This window comes from Stenella coeruleoalba, assembly GCF_951394435.1.
Source record: "Stenella coeruleoalba genome assembly, chromosome: 3".
Classification (NCBI taxonomy): domain Eukaryota; kingdom Metazoa; phylum Chordata; class Mammalia; order Artiodactyla; family Delphinidae; genus Stenella; species Stenella coeruleoalba.
In genome coordinates this window covers 170,770,092-170,787,619 of record NC_137148.1, presented here as the reverse complement: position 1 = coordinate 170,787,619, position 17,528 = coordinate 170,770,092, and the positions used below count along the sequence as shown (strand labels likewise).

The following is a 17,528-nucleotide window of genomic DNA, read 5'->3' as shown; positions in this document are numbered from 1 at the left end:
CCTCTGGGTCAGGCCACCCCTCAGGAGTGTTGAAGCTGAGCAGCGTGGAGCCAGCCACGGCGCCTGCTGAGCCCTGGCCTCCGAGGCCCTGGAGCAGCCCTCGGACGGGGCTGTGATAGGCCCTGCAGAGGCGTTCGAGCATGCTCTGAGGGCCTGGGGCAGCTGAGATTTTGGCAGAATTCACAGATTCCATCGGAACCGGGCTCCTGTCTGCCGGCCCTTAACATCATGCTGTCTTTGTTGCCGCTGTTCCCGAGAGAGAAGAGTCGGCTGGCATCTCATTGTGAAGAATGGTTCAGTGTTGACTGTGGATGCACCCGAGACAGGGCGACACGACCCCAGCCATGGGGAGCTCGCCGTGTGGTGGCCAGGTCCCTGCCGGGCCTGCCTCTCCTGGCAGCACCCCAATCCTCCCGGAGGGGTCCCATTCCTCTCCAGCTCTGCATGGGTGGGGCTGACAAGCACCCCAGTTGTGGGGTGAGGACCCTGGCCCCATCCAGGACGAGATGCTGCATGTGGGGTGCAGCTGAATGCCGGCACAGGGAGAGGACGCAGGTGTGACTCCACCTGTGATGTGACTACCTGCAGCGGTCACGTCGCCTTAAACCGTTTTAGTTGCCACCTGACAATCTGCAGTCGACTCCTAGTGGGAGTCGAGAGCAGGGTATCAAGCCGAGGCAGTGCTGGGTTCCGGAGATGAGGCGGCAAAGGAGGATGGGCCTAGGTCCTGCCCGCACGTGGGAACAGAGCTGCCGGCGGCCCAGGTGGGAGGCAAAGCACGTGTGGCTGACGGCGTTACCAGGGAATTTTGTTTTAATCACATCTGGGGCCTAGATGCTTTAATCTCACAGTGGCCAGAGAACCAGCCACCACTGGCCTCCGTGAAGGCTAGGGGCCACAGCCCGGGGCCAGGCTGCGGGTGAGAGGGAGGGGACGATCCAGATGAGCAGTCAGGAGCAGGGTCTCAGGTGTCTCCCGGCAGAGGTGTGACCGGGGGCGAGTGCCCACACCCTCCAGGCCTTGGTCCCCCTGTCTGTGTTGGCTCCCCACGGCTGCTGCAACAAACCGCCAGACTTGTTCTACCGGCAGTTCTGGGGGGCGGAAGTCCGACAAGGGCCTCACTGGCTCAGAATCAGGTGTCAGCAGGGCTGGTTCCCGCTGGAAGCTCTAGAGGGAATCTGTTTCTGTCCCTCTTCCAGCTGTTGGAGGCCAACCCGAATCCTTGGCACGTGGCCCCTTCCTCCACATCTCCCCATCCCTTGTGTTTTCCTCCACGCATTAGAACTCACCAGGTTAACCCAGGGCCACCTCCCATCTCATCCTCAATCACAGGCCAAGTCCCTGTGTCACATAAAGTAACGCATTCACAGGTCCAGGGAGGAGGATGTGGACATCTGGGGGAGCTTGCCCTGTGGGGCCTGCAAGGCTCCGGGGCCCTGGGAAGCGCTCAGCAGGGCTGGCTCATCAGGCCGGTGGGGACAACAATTAGGAAGGTGCGGGAAGTGAAGAGCTCGCCTCGGACATGAGGGGCTCCTGGGTGCCCAGGTGGCCACAAGGTGTCCGCCTGGCCCCACTTCACCGGGAGCCACGGCCGGGCCTCACCTGCTGGTGGCTCTGCAGAGCTGCCACCCTACACCGCCTCCCACGGCCTCAACTCACCACCGGGAAACTTTATTCAGGTTTAGAATTTTACACACCGTGTCCTGACAGGCCCAGTGTCTCATTCTTGTGCCAGTCACTTCAGGGCTAGCCACAGCCACCGAGGCCACAGCACACGGGGACGGGGCCCGGGCTTCTCTAAGCAGGCTACTAGAGGCTGCCCCATCCAGGTGGCAGTCTCGGCACGCGTCCACGGGCCAACCAGCACCCCTCTCCATGCCTGCGGTACCCGTGGGCAGGAGGAGGTTCCGGAGGAAGCTGGGAGGCCCCGGAGTGGTGGGGGGACCGGGGACGAGGGGAATGTGGAGGAAGCAGGGAGAGAGCATGAGACAGACCCACAGGGGCTGAAGCCAACCTTGCTTTTATTTCATTAGAGCTTCTTGATGGCCGACAGGAGCTCGGGTTTCAGGACAGATGAGTCTGGCTGGACCCCCGCAGCCCTGATGTCTGCTAGCACGGCTGCATCCCACGAGAAGGTCAGGAGGGCCGAGGGCACCTGCAGTGGGGTAAGAAGCCTCAGCCTCGCTCTGGCCTTTATGTGACAGAGCTCTCGCTTCACGTTCAGATCTTCCTGCTGGAGCCGGGACTGCTCCCCGCCGCTGACGGCACACCCATGCACTCAGTCCATTCTCATATAACAGGGACTTCTCTGATGATGACCCGGGCTCAGGGACACCCCCTGGCCTGGCTGAAGCCAGCCCAACATTGGGCAGCAGTCAGGACTTCCTGTCCAGGCCTCCCTGAATCAGGGTCTGACCACCCTCCAGCCCCCTCCTACACCCTCCCCAGTAATTCCTTGCATTTTGAATGCCACCTTGGCTCTGCGCCACAGAGGACTCTAACACACTGGGCACATTCCCATTTTGTAGACACAGAAGTTACTCAAGATCAGATGGCAAGGAAGTGGAATGGTGGGACTCACACCCAGGGAGCCTGGCCCCAGGACCCCTTCCCCTAATGCCACCTCCAACTGAAGAGCATCCCCCTCCTCGGGGGTTTGTGCTGATTCAACAAGAACCCAGAAAACCCAGTTCCGCTGTGCGGGGAGCCCGTCACTCACCAGCCCGCACTCATTGAAGGCCAGGTTCTCGTCCTCCAACAACTTCTGCCCTCCCAAGGCCAGCAGCTCAAAAGGCAGCCAGTCGATCAGCAAGGCCTCCCGGACAAATGCGTACAGTGCTGCCACCCGCTCCCGGGCGTAGAAGGTCCCTGGCGGGGGGACAAGTGTGGCGCTGGAGCTCGTGGGAGCACCCCTGAGCCCTCGGCCTCCTCCCCCGGGACGAGCTCAGACCAGAGCAGCCTGCTCCTGCCGGCGCACAGTGGACCCCAGGCGGCATCGCCAGCACCCAGCACGCACCCTGGAGGAGGCAGCCGTCGGGGAAGCGCACGCGCAGCAGCGTGTATGTGTACTTGCGCATCTCCCTCTGCTCCTCCCGCTCGCGCATTGCCTTGGTCCGCAGCACGCTCATCCGCTCCACGGCCTCTGACCGCAGCCGCTGCTCTCGCTTGAGCTCCTCCGCCGTGAGGCTGAAGAAGTCCGCAGGCAGGTCGAAATGGGAGGCCAGGGGCGAGGGCCGGAAGACCAGGCGCTGGCGGGCCAGTGTGGCCCTCACGGGCTCGGCGCGCAGCAGCTGCTCCTTGTGCTGCTCCAGGCTCTGGGGCTGGGCCAGGGCGGCCTCGCTCAGCACGTAGAACTCCTCGGGGCCCTCTGGGACACGTGGGCATGTCACTCTGCCGTGGCAGGGAGACCCCCGAGCCGGGCCCCTCCCACCCCTGCCCCTGGGCTCAGCCACGGCCCTTCTCTTTTTCTCTTACCCTGGTCGGGGATCGGAAGCAGCACCTTCTGGAAGCCGATGGCCTCAAAAAACTCGTGGGTCCCTTCCAGGCAGTTAATGCGCTCCTGAGAGCGGAGCCAGAGGTCATGCGGGACCCTTGAGGCCTCCTCGTGCCCCACCGGCCTCACTGCCCACCCCGCCCTTCTGGCCCAGAGTCCCCAGTGTCAGAGCGGCCGCTGCCCCTGGACAGGATGAACCCCCAAAGCTGTCGGCAGGGGTGAGCTCACAGAGGGCCTGGGATCCCAAAAGGTCAACACCAGGGTGAAGGAGGCTGAAGAGCCAAAGGACAGTGGAGGCTGGGAGTCCCCAGAAGCGAGGGAGGCAGGCCCTGGGATGCTGGATGTGGGTGGGGACCCCCAGGAGAGAGCGGGGCCCCGCCAGCTGCACGGGTACCATGGGCCAGAGTGCTAGGACCCTGCGATTTCTCCACAGAAACCAAAAGTCTGTGTTTGCGTGAAAAATCTCCCCAGTGCCAATGTGTTCCCAGCTAATTCAAAGAAAAGTCGAGTCACGCCGTGGGTTGGTGGCGAGAGCAGACAGCGTACGCGTACTGTGCTCGTCCTGCGCTCACGAAGCCCTCCCTCCCCGCCTGGCACCTTCTGCACACCTCAACTCCCAAGCCCTGCAGGGGCCCTTCTGCAGCCGGCTCTGGCCGCCACTGGCTGGCTGCAGCCCAGCTGCTCCCACCGCCAGCCTGGGTCCTGGGTGGCCTCACAGGCCCGGCCACGCCGGCCACCCCAGGCTAAGTCACTCTGGTGGCAGCCCTCACCTGGAACACCTTGTTCTGAAGCTTGATCTTCCGGTACTTCTCCTCCTCAGGATGCAGGTGGATGTTGTCCAGGTACCTGGGCAGACAGGGGAGAGCAGCTCAGAGCCACACCGGCTCGTGCTAAGAGTGACCCCCGGGAAGGCTGCCGTCACACCCTGTACACCCCATAGAGCCCAACCCCTGGTGCCCCAGACACTGGGCCTCCTCCTCGGTCCTGCCTCCCCCTGAGGGCACCAAGGAGCCACCGTGGTGGGGGTGGAGCAGGCAGAGCCAGAGCTGATGGGTCCCCAGAGCCGGCTTGGGGGTTGCTGAGCAACAGACTTCTGGCCCCGCCCCCGACCTGCTCCCATCAGAGGAGTTGGCGGTGGGTGAGACCCTGCCTGCTTCACATTCTTCTGATGATCCCAAAGGGAAGCCAGGGTTGGGAACCCCCGATTCAGTAAACCTCTTCATTCTAAACACTGGTAAACTGAGGCCCAGAGAGGCCAAGGCCCTTCCCCAAGGGCGAGGGGGAGTGAAGGGTGGGGCCTGGCCTCACTCCCAGGGCCGTGCTCCCTCTGGGGCCCCTCAGCCGATCGCGATGGAGGCCCAGGAGCTGGCACCCTAGTGGGAGGGGGCCGCCCACTCACCTGGCGATGGTGTCCACGCCCAGCTTCACCCGGTCCCGGTCCTTGTTGAACGTGTGGATCTTCATGATGGAGGCGGCCACTGGGTCGGTGGAAAAGTGCTGGGAGGAGGGAGGAAAGCTGAGTCAGAAAGCGTCCACCTCAGGGCCTGGAGGCCATGCCAGCCAAGCAGCCAGGTCTCAGCACTCAGGTGGCAGCAGTGACACCGGTGACAACAGTAAGAACTGTCTCACAGCAGGCCCTAGCATGGGACAGAAGCAAATTCAACAGCAGAAAAAGGAGGAGGAAAACCCTTTTGATGACTCCAGCCTGGGGCCTCAGCCCTGCCCTCACGTCTAGGGAAAAGGGGGCGATGGCAGCCCAGGTTACACCACCCCTCGGGTCGGCGTGACACAGACCTTTGCCTACCGCTCTGGCTTTGGCGCCCAACGCCAGCACTGAGTGCCACCAAGGGCACAGCAGCTGAGTGCCTGGGACCCGCCAGCCACCGCGGACCTGCCGTCCCTCCTCATCCCCCATCCCTACGAGGGACGTTCTAGAAACAGACGGAGGTGGCAGAGACAGGACGCAAAAGAGGTCTGTGACCTGTGGCTGCCTGATCACTCCTGGGGGAGGCAAGATAGTGGAGACATCACTGGCCGGTCCCCATGGGACCCTGCGAACAGCACCCCAGCGAGGAGAGGCTGAGAATGGAAAACTAAGGCGAGGGGCAAGACTGGGCAGCAGATCTGCTCACGCTCTGGACAGCCACTGCACACGGCCACACCGTATGGTGGTGTTTCTCTGCAGCCCCAGAAAGTCACTAGTTACATGGCGAGTGGGGCTGGCACCCGCATCAGCCCCAAAGTCATTTGCTCTGCCTGGATAATGGTGGGGGTGGGGCCTCCCTGGCGGTCCAGTGGTTAAGACTCCGTGCTTCCACTGCAGGGGCCACGGGTTTGATCCCTGGTCGGGGAAGTTCCACATGCCGCAAGGTGTGGCCAAAAAGAAAAAAAAAATGGTGGGGGTGAACAGCTGGGTCACCAGAGGTGATGAATCAAGAGCACAGAAGACCTGGCCCCCTCAGATCTACCCCTGGGCAGCCCTGCAGAAGCCCAGCCACAGCTCCTGGAAGGCAGCTGTGGGGCTTCCACCCTGCCCCAGCTACCTTCCCTCAGCTACACTGGGGTGAGCCTTCAGCAGCCACACTGTGTCACTTAGTTGTCTGATCTGAACTGGGCCAGCTCTCCTGGGAACTTCAAATTGGGACCCAGCCCAGTCTGCCAGTAAGTTGCCAGGGTAGGACAAAAATACGTGGAAGGGCAGAGAAATCGGGTCTGCAGAGAAGCAGCAGTAAGATGGGGGGCATTCTCAGGACAAGGCTGAGCCAGGCTGACCGCCCCCTACTCCAGCCTCCTCAGGACAAGCACACCCACCCACCCAGGGAAGAGTTGCAGCTCCAAATGCTGTTCTCAGATGTTCCCAGGCAGCCTGCAGCCTCGTTTAAATTAGGACCAGGGCGCACGAACGGACAAGGGGACAAAAGAACAGACACATCCCGAAAGGAACCGAATCCATGTAGGGATTTACTTTGTGATAATGGCAGATTTCACGGTGGCCAAAAGACAGGTGTTTCAATAAATGAGGATTGGGGAAAACTGGATAACTATCCGGAAAAAAAAAAAGGAATAACACTAGTTCCATGCGTCCTGTTCTACACAGGTATAATTCTAGTGGGATCAAAACTTTAAACATTAAACACAGCAAACAACAAAAGGCAAAACAGAAAAGCACTAGAAAAACCATGGAAGAGTTGTTTTAATCCTGAAGTGGGGAAGGCCTTCCTAAGTAGGTCACAAAACCCAGAAGCCATAAGATAAGACTGACACATTGAATTACATAGAGATTAAAAATTTCTACATGGTCATATGACCATAAGCCAACTCTAAAAAGTAAACAACTGGAGAAAAATATTCACAACTCAGATCATAGGCAAAAGGCTAGTTTTTCCTAATATGTAAAGAGTGCCTACAAATCAATAAGAAAAAAAAAAACCACCCAACACAAAAATGGGCAAAGGATGCATTCTCATATGAAGACACAGCCAACCTAAGCCTAAAAAAGGAAACGCAAACTAAAACTATGCTGAGATATTATTTTTACCAATCAGTTTGGGTAAAGACAAAAAATGTTTGGTAACCCACAGTGACAACAGGGGACAGGGAAATGGGTATTTTCTCACACACTGCTGGGTGAGTGTGAATCAGGACAACCCACATGGAGGTTCATCTGGTGACAACTCTCCAAAGCCCTACACGCTGTCCTCTGTCCCAGCAACTCTGCTTCTGGAATGGAGCCTACAGCTCAAAGTGGTATACAGACAAGGTTTTCATCATAAATATTGTCCTCACTAGCAAAAGACTGGAAACTTCCTACGCGCTTATCAACACCAACACGGGGTTGGTTAAAGAGTCAGGGAACAATTTGCCGTGAGTCATCACGCAGTCACTGTGGAGAATGCAGGCTTTCTAACCGCTCAGAAAAAAACAGAGGCGTGAGAGAGCCAAGGGGGTAAAAATGTTAGCAACTGGCAAATGTGAGTAAGGTGGGCAGAATGACATATATATTTGTGACCTGATCCCTGGAACCTGGGAGTGTTATGGGTCAGGGGGTGTGGAGGTGACAGATGGAGTTAAGGCTGCTGCTCAGTGGACCTTAAAATAGGGGGATTAGAGATTAGCTTGGATTAGCCAGGTGAGCCCAATGGAATCACAAGGGCCCTTAAAAGGGGGAAGAGAGAGACAGAGAAGCAGAGAGATGGCAGCTGGGAAAGACCTGGCCTGGCACCACTGGCTGTGAAGACAGAGAAGGAGCCATGGAGTACAGACAGCCTGACTCCCCCTAGGGCTCCCAGAAGGCACACTGCCCTGCGGCCAACTTGAGTGTGGCCCCGTGAGACCCAAGGCCCACTTCTGATTTCCCGAATTATAAGAGGCATGCTGTCCGGAGGCACCAAGTTCGTAGTAATCTGTCAGAACAGTAATAGGACACTCCCACCCTGATTAAAGGATGTTCACGTGTTCTTTTTGTTCTCCTTGCGATTTTTCTTTAGGTTTGAAATTATTTCCAAATACAGAGTTTCAAGGGGAAAAAAAATGTGGAAGTTCTTTCTGCACTGATATAATACCTAGCAGTTTCCACGTCAGGCGTGAACGGTACATTACCTTTTACGTAAAACAAACACACAGCATGTGTGGCAGATATAGACGTATCGGTGGTTTGTACATATTTGGAGCATCTCTGAAAAGGGGCCTAGACTACTTACAGCTGCTGCCTCAGGGAGAATGGCCGCGAGGTGAGTGGGAGGCGGCTTTTCCCCGCCTACCCTTCTGTATCTTGAATTCTGTCCCTCAGGTAAGCATTCCCTCTTTAGAGAGGTTAGAACAGAACCACAGCATATGCTCTGTGCCACCCGGGCTCCCGGGGGGCGGCTCTTGCACCGGGGCCGGCACTCACCGAGAGAATGGCCTCTCTGATGCAGGCGTCCCGCTGGTCCTTCCTCAGGATGGCCCCTGTGAGCGGGCAGGTGAAGTACACTCCGGGCACTGCCAGGTGGGTCGAGCCCTCCTCTTTGGGCTTGGGCGCCTGGGAGGATGGGTGAGCGTGTCTGAGCCTAGACTGTGGACAGAGGCCACCCCGAGCCGCCCGAGTGCCACAGTCCTGAGAGCATGACCCTGGGAGCCAGACATCCTGGTCCCAATGCTGTCCCCTCTGCCTATTAGCCATGGGACACCGTGGCCCAGTGGCCAAGCCCCTCTGAGCCTGTCTTCTGGTCTGTAAGATGTCCTTGAGGGACCACCTCAGAATTCAACAAGGTAAGGAACGGAAAGTGTGGAGCAGCTCCGGACACGGCGTAAGTGCTGAATTGATCGTTCCTGCTCTTCCCGCCCCCCTACCTGGTGAGGGAGGGGCTTTGGTGGGAGAGTGAGGAGTCACGGTGCCCTGGACGAGTCCCAGCCTTGCTCTGGGCTTCAATTCCTAGGTAATATCCAGGGTCCGTTCCATTCTGAAATTCAGTGAGGCCTCACAGGTGGTGCTGCTCAGAACACCCTTTCTGCCAAGTTCTCCTTTGAGGCCTGCCTCCTCCAGGAAGGCCTCCCTGACTACACCAGTCTCCATGGTGCCCTCCTGTATCTGAGGAAGGCAGCAGAGGGCAGTGCTAAGGCTAAGGGCTTTGGACTCAGACAGACTGGGTTCCAGTCCTCCCCTTGCTGGTTTCGAAGTGCATGACCAAGGGCACCAGGCCTCACCTCTCTGAACCTCAGTTTTCTCTTCTGAAAAGTGGGAACTGTAACAGCACCTACCCTCATGGGGTTACAGGGGAGGGAGGGGACTTAACGGAGGTGCAGTCCCTCCCCCAGGGCCTGGGCCTGGTGTCATTAGATGCCAAGCACACAGGTCCCAGATGACACCGCCCTAAACCACGGGGATCCCCAGCGTCCTGAGGCCAGAGATGACCTCAATCCACCCCGATGTCCTTTCTGCATCTCTCCAGCACCAGATGCTTACCGCCCAGGGCTGGGCACCAATCAGACCAAACACGGAAGAGAGCCCAAGCGGGCACTCTAAGGGCTCCCAGCCCCCCCGCCCGCCCCAGGCCACCCCTTGGGTGTCATGCTGCCATCGTGATGCTTTTACCGGGTTGGTCCCTGGGGCCTCCGGGCTCCCACTGACAGTCGCTTCAGCTTGAAGTTCCTTTCTCACTGGAGGGAGAGGCAGGGACGGGTCAGTGTGTGAGCCAGGCACACCATTCCCCGCCATGGACCCTCGTGTGGGTCAAATTCGAGTCCTTCCAGCTCAAGGTCCTCCCAGCCCGCCAACCTCTCCATGCCCCCAGGCTGCGCCAGGCCACCGTGCTCCCCCCCCTCCTCTGAGTCCCAACCCTCCCCTCCGCAACCTCCCTGACATCCATGCCACCCAGACCACAGCAGCCCCCCTTGGCCTTTCCACCTGAATGGCCCCTTTGTGGACTGGCTCACAGCTGTGATTTAAACCCTCCTCCCACCCCGAGTCGCTGGCTATGAAATTATTTTCAGCCAGAGCCAAGCACAGGACCTGGAATGCATGAAAAGTCAAGGATCAGCCTCAAGGACAGAGGGGCAGAGGCCCGCTCCACCGCCCCCCGTCCCCACCCCTGTGGCCCAAGGACGGCCGAGGCTCACCCTGGCTCCGGATGGACTCCTGTGACGTGGGGCCCCGCGCCCTGGGCTGCTTCTGCTCGAGCCGGGCCAGGGCCGCCGCGGCCGCCATCTGCGCCTCATCGGTAGGTCCCTGGCGGGGCTGCCGGAGCGCCGGCTTGCTGGGCTTTTCTCTGGGGGCCTTCTCCCTAAGGAGATGCGGAGGGACCGTGAGGTGACGTGGGGGCAGACAGAAGAGCTTTTGTCCCTCTCCCACTTCTGCTCCTGCCCCAGCAGACAGACATGGGCCTCTGCCCCAGGGGTCACCACGGCCACCAGACGGGTCTAACGCAGACGGAGGAGCCTCTGGAGGCATTTGGTGACTCTGCTCCCCGCCCTGCCTGCCACTTTGGACAAATCCTGCACTGGCCTGGGCCTCGGAGTCATCATCTGTCAGGCGAGGTAAGAGCACACCTACCGTCCGCAGGGGCTGATGCTCTTCGCCCCCTTCCCTGAGCGAGAGGCTCCACCCGTACTGTCTACGAGGGTGAGACATGGAGGCTTCATCTACTGAGCACCTCACCTACTGTGTGCCAGACAGCGCACCAGGAGCTAGCTGTCGCTCAGTGCGTCTATTACGCATGGCAACGTCCCTCCCAGCGAGCGCTCCAGACGCCCTTTCACAAGCCCCAGAGGGTCACGGAAGCTCGGGCAGCGGGCCAGGCCGCACGCAGGCCCTGCGTGGAGTGTGTTACAAGGGTCTGGTTTAGGGACTTCCCTGGTGGTCCCGTGGTTAGGACTTGGCGCTGTCACTGCCGTGGGCTCGGGTTTGATCCCTGGTCAGGGAACTAAGATCCGGCATGCTGCGCAGCAAGGCCAAAAAAAACAAAGATCTGGTTTAATCTCCCGTCCACCCTGGGAAGTAGGCAGGGTGATCAACCCATGGGATGGGCAGCTTCCTAACCCAACCTAGCTCGAGAACGACCTGGCCTTGACGTTCCAGCAGAGATGGCCTTCTTCCCACCAGGGTCTGACTCACCTGCCTCACCCTCCTCCTTTCCTCAGGACCCTCTCCCGATGCCAGTAGTTGGAATCATCTGTGCTATATCTCTAGAACCTTCTCAGGAGCCAAGGCTCTGAGTTCATGGCCCTCATGCTTCCCGCTCTGCTCAGACACCCGGGCAGCCCTCTTTTCTTGTCCCCAGGCCTCTGGGAGCTTCCTGCCCATCCCGGCCCCTCTCTCCAGCCCTCCCAACAGCTGAGAGTTTCAGGTCGAAGAAAAGACAAGTCACGTAGTGCCACCCTAGCCCCCATCTTTCCATAAAAACGCCATTTTTCCAAGACCCCTCACTCACCCGCTTCATGGCTCCTCTGGGCAGCCAGAGGGATCCTTCTAAAACCCAGTCACTCCTCTGCACAAAGCCCTCTCATCCCATGCAGGACAGAATCCTGCAGCCTCCACACGCTACAGGCCAGGCCCTTCACAACCTGCCCCTTTCCCTTGTTCACTCCTATCTAAACTCCCTCCTGTTCTTCACACAGACCCAACCTCCTACGACAGGACCTTTGCACATTCTGTGCCTTCTGCCTGGAGTGTTCTGCCTGGGAGGGGCAGGCACCGCTTCAACTGTGTGTGTGTGTGTGTGTGTGTGTGACAGAGACATAGAGACGGGTTGATTTCCACACGGCTGAGTCTCACCTCATCCAGCTCTCGCTCAAAAGTCGCCTTCTCAGAGAGGCATTCCCAGACCACCTAACAGTCACCCACATGGCTCACTCTCTGGACCCTGTTTATTTTTCTTCAGGGCTGATCTTTCATCGTTTATGTATTGTTCTACTTGTCCACCTCTCCCCACTACAACGTGAGCCCTGAGAGGGCAGGGATTTTCATGCCGTAACAGTGCTGGACACACACCCTCGCACGCACCCTGAGTCTCCAGTCCGGCTCCAGGCACATCACAGAAGCTTGGATCTCCATGTGACTCCCCTCTCCTGTCCTCCCAGGCCTCCAGTCTGACACAGCCATCAGCCCCCACCTCCTTCCTGTCACACACAGTCCAGCTGCACCAGCCCCCCACCTCCACCCACTACTTGATGAACAAATGAATGGACCCCCTTGTCTGGCCCACGGCTCTCCCTGGGCCCCTCTTAAGGTGGCCTCCTATCCCTGTCACCGCCCCAGGCTCCCAGGACCTGCACTTCCCTCCCGTACTCATGGATCTGACCCTCATGGGCCTCGTTTGTCCCACTACTCCTTTGTCCCCTCCCAAGAACCCCAGGGGCCCCCAATCCTCGTGACAGATGCCCTCATGTCCTTGCCACGCACCCACTCTCCCTCACCCACCCCCACTACCTCATTATGCCCTCACCACCCCTTCCTGCCTCCCTGCCTCTCCTCTGACCCCCTCCCAGCCCCGACCTCTTCACAATCCCTTCCATTATGCCTCACAGACCCCTCCCCAGGCTGACCTCTTTCTTCAGTCACTCCCCATCCTAAACCCCCTCGGGTCCCCCAGCCCCCTCTGTAGCTCCTGGTAGCAGCCCCAGCCCCTCCTGAACTCCCTCTTCTCATCCCGTCCCCCCCAGTGGAGCCTCCTTCTCAGCCCACCGGCCCTCAGTCTGGCATCCTCACCTGCTCCAGCTCTTCACTACCCTCTGCACAGCACTGGCCCCTCACACCTGCCCATGGAGTCTCCAGTGTGGCCCCAGGCCCTTCTCTTCTCCAAGTCCTCCCCAGATAAGTCACAGAGGCCTGGAAATGCAGGCCACCTCCCCTCCCCTCCCAGGTCACCCTCGGAACCTCCAGACCACTCAGCCATCACCCACGAGGCCCCCCACCTCCTTCCGGTAGCAGACTCCCCCAGCTCCCCATCTCCACCCACCTGCCTCCCTTCTCCTCCCAGACCTTCCTCAGCCCCTCGCAGCACCCACCACCCACCCAGTTCACCCGCACCTCCCAAGTCCCTGACCACACTTCCAACAACACCTCAGGCTCCCTGGCCTTCCAGATCCTCAACCCATCCTCCCTCCTGCTCCAGAACCAAGGCCCAGACCCCTATCGCCACAGAATCTAAGCCTCACGACTTTTTGCGACCCCAGCTCTACCTGTTTCTCCAGGCTCAGTCCCCAATCTCTGGTCACCTAGATTCCCCCAAACCCTATGCGATGCCTCTTCTGGGCCCCTTCTCCGCATCCCCGGCCTCTTCCTTACCGCCCGCCCTAACCCCCTAGGGTCTCTCCAGGGACCCCCTCACTTGCTGCAGCCCCGCCCCCTCCTGCCCCGCCCCCGGAGGCCTCCCCTCTCCCCTACTCCCACTCCCTCCCTCTTGCCCCGCCCCCCAGGTTTCTCCCCACGCTCTGACTCTCTGCAGCCCCTCCCCGCCTCTCATCTTCACTGGCCTCCCCGCCCCTCCCCCTCCGCTGATCTCCGCCCCCGGGCCTCAAGCCTCAGCGCCTGTCACGCACCCCACCGACTCCGTGAGCTTCTGCCCGGGCCCCGCACTCTTGAACTTGACGTCGGCCTTGATCTCTTGGAAGAATTTCTTCATGGTAGCGGCGGGCCCGGCGGCGGGGGCCGCGGGGGGAGGGGGGCGCAGGGGCCAGTAAGGGAGGGGCCGGTAGGAGGCAACAACCGGAAAGAAAATACTGGGCCGCCGGAAGTTCCGCCTTCCCGTGGGCAGCCCACGTGACAATCAGTCAGGCTCCGCTTTCTAGATCTCCGAGCCTTGCTGGCCCGGAGTGAGCGCTCTGTACTGTCGGGCCGCGTCTCGGTGGTTCCCCTGGACTCTGTTGCCAGGGGCAACGAGGGCGCTTCCTGCGGGAGGCTGTGCTTGGGCGCCTTCCACCCAGTTCCCGAAGGAGTGAGTGACAGGAGAGGGAGGGACAGACCTACGACCCCACGGAGAAAGCGCTGGCCTTGTCCGTTTCCCTTCTCAAGAACCATCCCTGGCTCCCCGGCGGTTACGTGATAAGGTTCCAACTCAATGTGGGGGCATTCAAGGTCCCCACAAGCCAACCCGGTGGTCCGCCCTAGTAGTCCCCCACGCACACAGTGTGGGAGAGAATGAAGAGAATGCACAGAGCTGGGGCTTGGGGACCCACGATGGCGGACCCCAAGGGGTTTAAATTAAGCAGATCGGGAGATTATCCTCAGAGCATTGACGAAGTTTAAGGAAGAATGGAAGAACCTGGTGCCACCCAAACTTTAACCTTCCTGAATTTCAGTTTCCTATCTATGAAATGGGGATAAGAATAGCACCTGCTGGACTTCCCTGGCGGCGCAGTGGTTAAGAATCCGCCTGCCAACGCAGGGGACACGGGTTCCAGCCCTGGTCTGGGAAGATCCCACATGCCGTGGAGCAACTAAGCCCGTGTGCCACAACTACTGAGCCTGTGCTCTAGAGCCCATGAGCCACAACTGCTGAGCCCGCGTGCCACAACTACTGCAGCCTGCATGCCTAGAGCCTGTGCTCCGCAACAAAGAGAAGCCACCGCAGTGAGAAGGCCGCACACCGCAACAAAGAGTAGCCCTCCCTTGCCGCAACTAGAGAAAGCCCGCGCACAGCAACAAAGACCCAATGCAGCCAATAAAGAAAGAAAAGAAAAAAAAGAATCCGCCTGCCAATGCAGAGACACAGGTTCGATCCCTGGTCTGGGAAGATCCCACATGCCGCAGAGCAACTAAGCCCATGCACCACAACTACTGAAGCCCGTGCACCGAGAGCCCATGCTCTGCAAGAAGAGAAACCACCGCAATGAGAAGCCGGCACCACCGCAAGGATAAGTAGCCCCTGCTCGCCACAACTAGAGAAAGCCCACGCGCAGCAACAAAGACCCAACACAGCCAAAAAAAAAAAAAAAAGACAATTGAATTAAGCCTCTAGGTCTAATTTATGGGAATTACAAGGGATAGACAAAGAATAAAACAGCCTCACAAGGGAATTCCCTGGCCGTCCAGTGGTTAGGACTTGGCACTTTCACTGCTGAGGGCCCGGGTTCAATCCCTGGTCGGGAAAATAAGATCCCACAAGCCGAGTGGCATGCCCCGTCCCCCGCCAAAAAAAAAGAAAAGAAAAAAAAACCAGCCTCATGAGGAGATAGGCAAATCCAGACTGTGAGACATCCTCCAAGCCGACTGACCTGTTTGCTCTAGAACATCAACGTTGTGAAAAATAAACAAAATTCTAATTAAAAGGGATTAGAAGAATATAATCTTTACTTGTAGTGCAAGAACCTTGATTTGATCCCTGTTAAGAAAAAAAGCTGCAAAAACTTCTTAGAACAATGAAGAAAATTAGAAATGGACTGAATATTAAATAATATCTTGGCATAAGTATGAATTTTCTTTGCTGTGATAAAAGTATCGCACTTATGTAATAAAACGTCCCTATTCTTAGGAAATGCTGAAGTATTTAGGGGTGAAGGGTCATGATGGATGTATGAAACTTTCAAATGTTTAAAAACAAATACGTATATATTCACACACATATATAAAGCACATATGGAAAAATGTTAACAATTGTTGAATATAGGTGTAAGGTTGTGGTGCTTTTAAAATATGTCCATAAAATCTTTGATGCTCCTACTTTCCAAAGGTGGAGCCTAATTCCCCTCCCCTTGAATGTGGGCTGGACTTGGTGACTCACTGTTTTTTTTTTTTTTTTTTTTTTTTTTTTTTGTGAATGGCAAAGAGGGTTGCTCTTTATTTGACTTTCTCAAAGGCTCCAGTATGCTCGGTAAAGTTTCAGCTCATTCTGGGATGGAAGGAAAGGAACAGTGCGGACTAAATGTAGCATAATGTGACAAATATGACATAATGCTTGTTCAGTGGTATCCTTTGTTTTCGCGGTTTGAGATAGAGAAAACTAATTAAGTGGCTGAATTTGGACAGGAATCCAGGTCTCTTAACTCTCCATCAAGAAAATAGTCTTTTTTTTCCTCACTATACAATACTATTTGGACAACAGAGAAAAAAGTTTTTTCCTAAGCCACGGAGACTTAAGTTTGGCAATGCGTCAAAATCATGATCCGATGTTAGATCTCAAAGCTGGAAGTAAGTTTTTGTTTTTTAGCTCTTTAATTTTTGAAATGGCAAGTTACCTTTATAGGTTGGGACAGTATCCAACTTCCCTTTTTTAACTTGTCTCTCCGAAGGCCGAGCTATTGCCACACGCTGCACTTTATAAGAATTAAGATCCCGTTTGTAGGTAATACCAAGATCAATCTCCCCCTTCTTTGGTTTATATTCTTCTGGTGCATGGCGAGGCTGTTTGACTATTTCATAAGGACGATAATCCGACTTAAATGTTGTTATTCCTTCCATTTTACGACGATATACTCGAAATTCTTGCTTGGGCTTCAGACTCTGAGGTGGAAGAACATTGCCATACATAGGATATGTTTCCAAATATTCAGCCGCAGGTACAAATCTGACACAGACACCAGGTCCTCATGCTCCCGGCTCGCGGGGTTGGCTCCACAGCTCCTGCGCACCCGCAGCTTCTGCGACTCCACCGCGCCGGCCTCAGTCGAGGCAACCGCGGGGGCCCGGGGCGCCGCCGTCGGGGCAAAAGGTCGTGCGTCCCCAGGTGACTCACTTTTAACAAATGGAATTGGGCGGAAGTGATAGCGTGCAGCTTCTAGACTAGATCATAAAAGACACTGCGTCTTCCTCCTTGCTCTTGCATTTGAATGACTCAGTCTGGGGGAAGCCAGCTGCCATGTGGTGATGATGCCCAAGCAGTGATGTGAGGAGGTCCATGCTATGAGGATCTGAGGCCTGCAGCCCATAGCCATGGGAGGGAGCTGACACGGAAGTGGCTCCTCCAGCCCCCGTTGAGCTTTCAGATGATGTAGCCTTGGCTGATATCTTGACTGCAGTCTCATGAAAGACCCTGAGCCAGAACCCCCCAGATCCCTGACCCTCTGAATCTGCATGACATAATAAATGTTTGTTTGTTTGTTTTTTTGTTTTGGCTGCACAGCATGGCATGTGGGATCTTAGTTCCCCAACCAGGGATCGAACCCACGCCCCCTGTGTTGGAAGCGCAGAGTCTTAACAACTGGACTGCCAGGGAAGTCCCAAAGGTTTGTTGATTCAAGCAACTAAATTTTGAGGTAATTTGTTAGGCAGCAGTAGCTAACTAATAGAAGAACATACTGTGTTCATTGTGCTACCCTTTTCATCTGTTCTAAATGTTTGAAATATTGAAAATTAAAGTTTAGTACTGTGAAATAAAGGATCATATCCCTTATAGTCTCAAATGAAGATAACAGACTAACCCAAAATCACACAGCCAGACAATGGCAGAAAGCCACCCGTTTCCCTGAGAGTAAAGTGCTGTCAGACTACTCTGTCTGGCATTCAACGTCAGGAGGCTCCTGAGGCTCTAAGAAGCCTCTTCTCTTGTCACCACCCACTTTGCCCTCTCTGCCTTAGCTACCTGGCACTATTCATCGCTTATTACCTCCAGACCTTTGTCCA

The 17,528-nt window shown here is 56.9% G+C and overlaps 1 protein-coding gene across 1 annotated transcript; it reads right to left on the bottom strand.

The window, feature by feature from the left end:
• Positions 1 to 1,874: 1,874 nt before the first annotated feature.
• UBXN6 (UBX domain protein 6) lies at positions 1,875 to 13,699 on the bottom strand. The gene is made up of 10 exons (XM_079918186.1): positions 13,511 to 13,699; positions 10,091 to 10,254; positions 9,567 to 9,631; positions 8,385 to 8,513; positions 4,893 to 4,990; positions 4,264 to 4,339; positions 3,475 to 3,559; positions 3,017 to 3,367; positions 2,720 to 2,868; positions 1,875 to 2,155 (listed from the first exon to the last, which is right to left on the bottom strand). Exons 1-10 carry the CDS (start codon positions 13,591 to 13,593, stop codon positions 2,030 to 2,032), a joined length of 1,326 nt encoding a protein of 441 aa, XP_079774312.1. The 5' UTR covers positions 13,594 to 13,699; the 3' UTR covers positions 1,875 to 2,029.
• Between the last annotated feature and the right edge of the window lie 3,829 nt (positions 13,700 to 17,528).

Coding starts and splice junctions, on each gene's coding strand:
- UBXN6 (XM_079918186.1), bottom strand. CDS start 13,593: ATGAAGAAATTCTTCCAAGAGATCAAGGCCGACGTCAAGTTCAAGAGT. Junction 10,255..13,510: donor AAGCTCACGGAGTCGGTGGG/GTGCGTGACAGG, acceptor GCATCTCCTTAG/GGAGAAGGCCCCCAGAGAAA. Junction 3,368..3,474: donor GCTTCCGATCCCCGACCAGG/GTAAGAGAAAAA, acceptor CACGTGTCCCAG/AGGGCCCCGAGGAGTTCTAC.